The following is a 9681-nucleotide window of genomic DNA, read 5'->3' on the forward strand; positions in this document are numbered from 1 at the left end:
GAGAGAGAGAGAGAGAGAGAGAGAGAGAGAGAGAGAGAGAGAGAGAAAAGAATAGAATCTTTCGTAATATTATTGTGCATTGAAATCAAGATTAGTTAAATTAACGCGGCAATGACACGCTTAAACCCGTTTTGGTTGCCTTGGTAGAAATATATGCAGTTTGCGTAGACAGCTGCCTAGCTATCTACTATGAATGCATTTTCATTCGTTGTGAAAATACTGCGTAGGAACTGGGCAAGAATACGGTAGAGTCTTATCCAGTGGTTGTAGCAATTTATTGTACAATACGTGGACCGATTCTTCCGCAGACATAGTATCAATGATATTAATTCAGAGTTTTATGATGTGCACGTAGTGTCTACCGTGAATAAATTTGAAACATATTTACTTATATTGTTAGAAGAGAGCTTAACGTCGCGTGAACAATGAGTGAACGCGTAAGAAAGCACAGAGCAAGGAAAGGAAAATTGGGGGAAATAAAGTTGACGGTATTAAGCTCTGTGAGATGACAACCAGAGTTAGAAGTGAAAGTGAGCAAGAGACAAAAATGGAATATAATACAGACTTTCGTTGCGGTGAAATTGCATCAAACTATTCTGATGGTAATGATACAAGTGAAAACTGTCATGATAACTCAGACTCAGAACTTGATAAAATATCAATAACAAATATCAACAATTTATTATGCTACGTATATTGTACGATGTATTTGCGGAGGGAGCGATAATTTCGCTTTATTGGGAATATCGGAGAATACGATAAGATATAATTAATAATTCGGCAAGGATATATAATTAGGATGTATAATTAGCAATAATTAGGAAGAACAAAATCTTTCGTGTGTGTAGTGTTATTATTAGTACGCAACAAAAAGAAAATATTTAATCATGTGTTTAAAGCGGCACGTAACTTTTATCTTTGTTAATTCTTTTATCTTTGTTAATTTGTTATGCTCTACATATTTTTTGCACAGAATATTTGCGATAATTCCGCTTCCCCTTGGGAATACCGCAGGATGCGATAAGATATATTAATTCGGCTGCAGGAAGCAATGAAATCTTTCATAATACTCTTGTGTTACCGTTAGCGCGATAGCAAAAAAGTGATCATCGACTGTTCCCTTTTCTGCTGTTGTTAACATGCTATAATGTGTGAATATAAGAAAACGCGCGATTATTATAAAAAAAGTGTTATAATCCGAGACTAACAGAACATATAGTCGCATTTCTTGGGCTGAACGCTGGCCTCGACGCGGAGTAATTAAGTAAAGCGCTGTGAAGCATTTATCCGAATGATTCGCCGTTGGCGTGACCTATCAACGCATCGCAATAATTGTTTACAATTCAATCGTTACATCAGGAAAATGTATGCATATTCTGCATATTCGAATATTTACGTCTTGACACGTCGCGATTGCGTTTCACTTCTTATCGTTGATATTGCGAGTATTACATGTGCTTTTTAATCCGATTAACAGCGCGGAGATGAGGAACCAAACGCATGGTAATGCGTTATGTTCAAGTTTACAGTTGTTAATATAGCTTTTTTGGGGAAATTTCTGTGATATAAATAAGGACAATGTTCGTGCCTGTATCACGGAAGTCTTTTCTTTCGAGAAATAACAAATTCCCACGACTTGCATTACGATACTTCGACATTGATATCTAAAGAATCGATATTTTTCGAACGAGATTTTTCTAATAATTGCGCAAAAGTTTCGCTTTATCGTTATTTCTGATCGATTCGATCTATTCGATTCGATTCGATCGAAAAAGAACTCGACATATGCTTTGTTATTTTCTGCAGGATATAATTCGACGTTGATATCTAAAAATGTACGTCTAGATGATCATGGAATTTGTTCAGGATTTTTTTAACGGTTGCGCGAAGATATCGCAGTTTTATCGTTATCTTTGAAAGACAAAAAATGAAGCTTTATCGCACGATGTAATTATTCGACGTTAATATTTAAAAAATGCATGTCTGGACTGCCATATCTTAGGATTTTTTCGAGATTTTTCTAACGTTTGTATGAAAGTATCGCAGTTTTATTGTTATTTGATTGTTTAAAAAATAAAAAATTCGTGAATGCTTTATTATTTCTCGCAGGATACAATTGTATCAACATCGAATAATTATTCAACGTTGGTATTTAAAAAATACCAATGTCGGCAATTTTGAAATTTTTTTAACAGTTGTGCGAAAATATTGCAGCTTTATTATCATTCGACCGTCTGAAAAATAAAAAAATTCGTGAATAATGCTTTGTTATTTCTCGTAGAATATAATTATTCTATTTGATATTTAAAAAATGCATCTGGATGATTTGTTTGGAATTTGTTTGGAATTTTTCTAACGGTTGTGCGAAAGTTTTGCAGATTTATCGTTATTTGACCGCCTGGGAAACAAAAAATTCGCATGAGCAATGCTTTATTACTTCTCCCAGAATATAATTATTCGACGTTGATATTTAAAAAACGCGTGTCTGAGTGATTTTGAGGTTTGTTTGGAGTTTTTCTAACAGTTGCGCGAGAGTCTCGCGGGTTCATCGTTATCTGAGCGCTTGAGAAAGGAAGAGAACTCGTGAGTCAATGCTTTATTATTTGTCACACGATACAACTGACAATATGTCGCGCAGCTCTTTGTGTCGCGACGACATACGTGCGACTCCGACGAAATGCATCCGCCGAATCGGAGCGTCGCCGTTGTCCGATCGATCAAACGATCGCCAATGGAAACTGAACTTTCATCCCGAAATTGCTTAAACATCGTGACAATCGAGTCACGAGGGAGCGGTCCCGTGAATGGCACGTATAACCAGCGTATCTACCGGAAGTCCGGCCTACGAGTTCCGGCCCGAAGCGCACTCGTCTCATTGTCTTTCTCTGTTTCTTTCTCTCTCTCTCTCTCTCTCTCTCTCTCTCTCTCTCTCTCTCTCTCTCTCTCTCTCATCTGTTCCTTTTTCGTCGACGTTCAACAACGAATGCGTTGCTAGTCTGTCAGCGTAAAACGAGAAACAGTCGCGACGCGAAAGGCGAAACATTGATGCAGCTGACATTATTACGAAGACGACTGCGACAAAATTAAACGCCTAATATGGCGACTTCTTAGTAGAAGGAAATTAATAATTAAAACGAAATTAAATATAAGTCTTTAGAGGAACCATTTTTAGAACAGCGTTATTATTAACGCTTATTAGTTCTTATAAACCAGACGTTGGTTTTGTTCTGTGAAATAAATGATGCGCTGAGATAAAATGTTTGGAACCATATTATTATATATTCCTGAAAAATATCGTATACGATATTTCGATAAAAAGCTATAATATATGTGACATGAACTATGACATGAACTAGCTTTTCATAAAAATATCGTATGCATTTTTATCCTATTTTTCGCAAATAAGGTCCCTGAGAATTTATTTCTGTGAAATAAAGTTTATTTCTGCGAATAAACTTCCCATAAATGTATCTAAATTTTTTTTCTCAATGTAAAAGACAAATCTATTATGTGTACTGAGAAAAAAAATAATTAAAATTTTGTTTGTGGGATAAAAGTTTATTTCACAGAAATAAAAACTTGGTTACGCACAAATAAACATTATATTCCACAAATAAATTTTCACATATTTCTTTTCAGTATATACTTGAGAAACAAATACTTGAAAATTCATTTGTAAAGTATAAAGTTTATTCACAGAAATAAATGTTATATCTCACAAATAAATAGGTTTTTTTTTTTCTTAATATGAATTATATATTATGGAAAAATTGCATGATAAAATATTAAATTCCTTTTGATTTACTTAAACTATTGTCTTCTTTCTTTAACTTATAGAAAATATAAATTGGATACTCCGTACATTTTAATCGTGTACATTTCGTATTCTATTTTTTCAAAATTCCTCAAACAAAAAAGCAATATATATAAAATAATATAATATAATATAATATATAATATAATAATATATATATTATATAATATATATAATATATAATAATATAATATAATAAAAAATCTATATATATATATATATATATATATAAAGAGGAAATAAATCTAGAGATATGCTTATTAAAAAAAAATCTCTTCGTCCTAGGAAGAATCACGTCATCATTTTAAATCACTATTGAAGAGGTTGAAAAAGAAAATAACAATCACCAAGAAGAGCAATCGCGCTCTCTGGTAAAAGAGAAATTGGCAAATTTTATTAATTAGGGAGATTATTTTTTGCCTGGAATTTTTCTCCCTTCTGAAAAATCCGTCAGCAGATTGACAGACATGCGTACGGCAACTGTGGCAAATAAAAATTTAATTCCGTGAATGAGAATTATGTCGCGTTAAAAATTACCTCCGACGAACTGTTTCACTTTCACTTTAGTAAGTAACATACACGCGCACACAGGCCGGCGTAAATACGTTCGAATGGAATTCAACTTGTTGCATCGCGGACGCTGTTAGCAAAATTGGCTCTACATCGTGCACTTAATCTCGCTTTTAAATTTATCACGGATACCATCTGCTCTCCGTACATCACGCCGCACGCTATTTTTCATGCATATCAACATCTTACGAAATTTCAGCCGACCCGATACTGTGTAATTTACCGCCGGTGTACAATATCGATCGATAAACCTTGCAATTATTCTTGCAGTGGAACGCCTGTTCCCAGTCGAAAGAATGTACTTATTCTTTTACTCTTGACAGTGTATCATGTAGTCAAATTAAAATAAAGTTCCAGGGTCATTGCGAGGTTGCATTTTTAAGCAGAATGTAATCATCCCGACTATTCATTTCGTATTATCTCGCGTAGCCTCGGAAAACTCCGACCGGGATGGAGGAATTTAATTTTCCTCTCTCTCTTTTGTTTCTGGACATTAAGAAGATGCTTAAGGTGTCGTAATTGTCTCGGGCGCGCCGCACGCAAAACGGAAAAGTAACGCAGCTGCAGCATCCGCAGGTGGCGCCGTGTTAGATTACATTATCAGCGTAACGAGCGTTCGTAGGGCGTGATAACAGGCGCCTCATTGCGCGCAACTTATCCGCCCTGTGTAAATCATGAGCGCGACACTCCGTCCAGCTGTTTAAGCTTCGGCCCGTGTGTACATTATTAGCGCGCGTATACGCCGTGGCCCGGATTAGAAGTAATAGTCAACCTGGGGGGATATCGCCCAGACACACCGGGCTCTGTCATTATCCCGAATGATGCATGGAGCGCTGGCTACAATCTACGGATTGTCTCCGCTGGGCTTTCCCAGCACACACGACTGTGTTCACAAACAGGTGCTCAGAGATATACAATAACACGGATATACAATGAAACAGATATACAATGTGTACAAAAAAATTTCTATCCGTTCAAGAGTATATATAGTAGCAAATTTGCTATCGTGATCGTTCCTAAACTTTATTATCGAGTGTCACGGTTAAACAATCATGTCGAAGGATGATCAATTTAAAAATAAAATCACATTTCGAATATGTTAAATTAATTAGAAGGTTATAAGATTATATCTGTAATAAAATTTATGAGCGATCGTGATAGAAAGTTTGCTATAATTCTTTTCTAAGAATGCATAAAAGAAGTTGATAAAGTCTGTAGATTGAGATAAATGCTGACAATAGTACACAGAGAAAGAAAATTGTTTGGATTAACATGACAATAGACGGACTAAATGCGTTTTGATCGAGGAAAACCGAATTTTCCTAGTTCTTAAGAATTAAATTTACTGAAAAAAATAACTTAATTAAATAAAAGTTGTGGAGAGAATATTGTAATAAAAATTACAACAAAGAGTTTTGTGAATCATGTAGAAATTAAAACATAATTTGCTATATATTTGTTTAAAAATTAGTTTTGCAAATTAGTTTGTGTACATTTGATTTTTTACTACAAAATTATTGTAATTATATGAATGATTTTTATATCCTATTTTCAGTAGATCGCCAAATTTATTGTTAGATTGTAAATAATTGTAGAATTACTGTTGAAGTTACTTGCTTGACTTTATATCACTTATTATTATTATTTATTTGATCTTATTAATTTTATCAATACTTTGTATTACTTATTTAATCTAAAGTTATTTATTTTATAAAATTATTTACTACACAGTCTAATTTTTTACTTTTATAGTAATTTATTTTTCAACGAATATTTCCCGGGAGACAACAACTCCGCTTCGGAGAAGAATACAATGATTAACGGCTAGTCGTGCGCTAATTAATTATTTTAAAGCCGGAACATTTTGTAAAACATTAACTTCCCCCTCCAGGCAGTTGACTAAAGAACCAGTACGAAAAACGTATAAATGCAATAATGTTTTAGAAATATTGACCCAGTTAACCGAACGGGTCAATGTATCAAAGATATATAGTCCAGCTTTATAATAAACATTGTAAAATGAAATATAACCTCAAAGTGATTTTTACTACAATATTTTCTCCGCGTATATACCGAAAAAAGTTAATATCCATTTAAAACTAATATACTCAAATTAATTCATTATTTCATGTATAATGATGTAACTTAACATAAGTATGATATAACAATAATAATTTTGTTCTAAGAATTTTAGAGTCTGGAATTTTAACAGTGTTTTTATTTTTTTCTATATAATATCCAATTTTATTTGAATATTATAATAGTCTCGTAAGAAGTGCAATATAATTATTTTGATGATGATATTTTCTCCTGACATTTAGAAACATCATATTCTCAGTTCAATATTTTGCGTTTTGCCTTCATTAAAATTATTGTTGAATAATACTTGAATATATTTTTCTTCGTGTTGAATCATGTAGTATGTATTGATGCAAGTAACTTGTCTTCATTTAACACTACGCAAATCTCATTTGAAGATTAACATGCCAAGAGTAAAGATATTTTCGAGGCAATGTTCTTTCCTTCTGTGTAAAAACAGAAATCGTGTTTCCCTCCAACCAAAACGCGTCTGACTCGTTTGCTCTGCCAAATTGATTCCACCAATCTTTTTTCCACGTATACCCTCTGCATGCAGCGATTATCTGTTGGCGGTTTATGTGGGACGGCGAGTTGGTCGGCGCGTAGAGGCTCCGATACGATATCGCGCGCAACAAATTGGCATCGACATTATTATCCGGCGATCGTTCGGACGTTTTATTATAAACAACGCGCGACGTACACGCGATCTCTTCCTGAGGAGAGCGAGATCGATCGATTGCTTACGTCGCACTATTTATTTATAGTTCATTTATCAGCCCATTATAGACTGTAAAATAACGTGTCTTTCGCAGATCGACTACCCGGAAGTGCATGGCGGAGGAAGGATGCATCGGCCACCGCACCCCCATCCCATAACCGACCACCGTCAGGTCAACCTGGTCTTCGATGACACGGTGAATATCTCTTTTTTGCGTTTGCTCATCTGAGCAAACAGCGTAGCGTTCTAGTATAACCCGCCTAGTATGACCCGCCATGAGAGACTCGCTTCCTTCTTTAAAAGAGAAAACAGGAAGTCCTGTGCATCTCGCAGGCACACCTCTGTCGTCCGTAGGTGATCTCTCAATACAATAACTCGCAAAATACTGATCGTTGTGACAGTTTTCGTCGCGAAGGGAAAGAATCCGCAAAAGATACCCTCCCCCGTGTCGAGACTCGCAAGAGCGATCGCGTCTCCCCTTGACTTCCCTTTATTTCCGGCACGTTTACCCCGGTGTGACACGTATTATCCCCTTCCTTGGAGGCGGGCGACACAATTATCTTCTCATCAAAATCAATACCGGCGTCGTCAGATGACGTACCAAGCCGGGAACGATATCAATTTGCTTGACGTGTATACGTGTGCCTGTATATATGTGTGTATATGTGTGTGTGTGTGTGTGTTGTGTGTAGGAGTGCACGCTGCAGCCCGCCCGTGAATCGTTCCGATAATCGAAATTGCTTGAATCTGGCGTGTGCGATCGCGTGCGTAAACGGAGCACACGATTGTCGGTTTCGGCCGGGCGAGAGAGAAGCTGAATGAGAGAAGCAATTTAGAAAGTGTGCGCGGCGCGGGACAAAAGGAAAAGTGAGACACACGGGCACGACATAACGGATCGTATAAATCATACGTCGGGTCGGCCAGTGGCCTTTGAGCGGTTACTATCCGTTGCTGGATGCTTTGAGCGGACCAGCAACGATCTCTCTCTCTCTCTCTCTCTCTGCTGCGCTCCTATCTTCATCTGCCTGTCTCCTCTCCATTCCTTGGCCCATCTCTCTTTCTCTCTCTTTTTCTCTCTCCCTCTCTCCCCTTCTCTCTCCCTCTGTGTTTGTATCCCTCTCGTCTCGTTCTTCCGTCTCACTCCATCGCGACGATCGACCGTCCGTCGACTCCTTAAGCGCATTTCACACGACCACGACGTCCCGACAGTAGCTCCCCACAAAAGGCCCCTTTAAGATCAATTCAGGTATCGTTTTTCGGCGTCAATTTACGTCACGTCGCTTTATTATATTCCACATGACGATTAACTAATCGCCAAGGTTGATGAATATTAATCACGGGAGCACCGAGCGCGCTCTTTTCTTACCAGTCTTGGGCATGTTTTACAGTGTTCTTATGACATTACACACCGTCGTCGTCGTTGTCGTCGTTGTTGTCATCGTCATAGGTCAGCCGTTCTCGGGTTACGCGTGGGCATGCGAATCGAAGCAGCCGCGTTACGTTATCGGGCGTTATTAACTTATTTTTAATCCCCTCTATTTTTACCGGCGCTTCTTGTAGTCATGATCGTCAATCGGGAGCCTGAGGCTGATTTTCTCCAAATTTCCTGATTAAGCCAACTGACGATTAACTCAGCTGACAGAATTGCCAAAGTGGAAAATAACAGACAGATTGTTGTTAAACCGAGCAAGAAATTCCTTCTCTGTAATTTGCTTTTAAAACTGCAATCAGAGTCAAATATTAAATAATCTGCTAGCATGCACAGAATTATTAATTTTTTTTTTATTATTGTTAAGCGGCAAATTAGATAATTAGAAGTTGTCTATTAGCAATTTTGCTAATTAATTGTTTATTTATTAAATTGACATTAAATTATTATTGCAATTAAATTAACTGGAATTTGGAGAAAGTCATTCAAAATCTCGAGTGATTATCGTTAAAGATGTATTGTCCACATATCTCAGAAATAACAAAAAATTTTAGAAAAATTAAAGATTTAGCTATATTACATCTAAAAGTGATTATAAACAATTTGACATTGATTCAGAGTCTGGATAAAAGTTATTACACTTGAAATGTAGGTCCAGCAAATATGATAACGCCAAGTGATGTTTCAATGACGTATCAATGAGATGTCTATTATTATTAATACGTTATTTGACGTATCCTGCTACTTAAGGATATTTTAAAGCATGTAAAAACACTTGAACAAATATATTGTTGTTATCTTAAATGAAGGAAAAAATAATTAAAAACAATGACAAAAATCTTATCTTTTATATACTACATGCATTCAAAATGATGTATGTCACATGAAAGTCCCATTATGGTTCAGAAATAAAAGTTTAATATAAAATAATATAAAATAAAGTAGACTAATAGGCAGAAATAATATAAAATAAAGTAGACTATAAAAATATGATGTTATAAAATAAAAATTTGTTATTTAACTATATATATATATATATATATATATATATATATATATATATATATATAT

The 9681-nt window shown here is 35.7% G+C and overlaps 2 protein-coding genes across 22 annotated transcripts in view; one reads left to right on the forward strand and one right to left on the reverse strand.

Moving 5' to 3' along the window:
• LOC116851868 (rap guanine nucleotide exchange factor 2-like) overlaps nucleotides 1-9681 on the forward strand; it is a 214429-nt gene that overhangs the window by 177469 nt on the left and 27279 nt on the right. For all 19 annotated transcript variants that reach the window (XM_032831704.1, XM_032831714.1, XM_032831703.1 and 16 more), the window contains one exon: nucleotides 7276-7377. In XM_032831704.1, coding sequence (XP_032687595.1) covers nucleotides 7276-7377 — 102 coding nt within the window. The remainder of the gene's footprint in view (nucleotides 1-7275; nucleotides 7378-9681) is intronic.
• The window catches only part of LOC116851870, a 195198-nt gene that overhangs the window by 120509 nt on the left and 65008 nt on the right, over nucleotides 1-9681 (reverse strand). The window lies entirely within an intron of this gene.

Source organism: Odontomachus brunneus, unplaced genomic scaffold (genome assembly GCF_010583005.1).
Source record: "Odontomachus brunneus isolate Ranch 3 - 2012 unplaced genomic scaffold, Obru_v1 Obru_scaffold_195, whole genome shotgun sequence".
NCBI lineage: Eukaryota > Metazoa > Arthropoda > Insecta > Hymenoptera > Formicidae > Odontomachus > Odontomachus brunneus.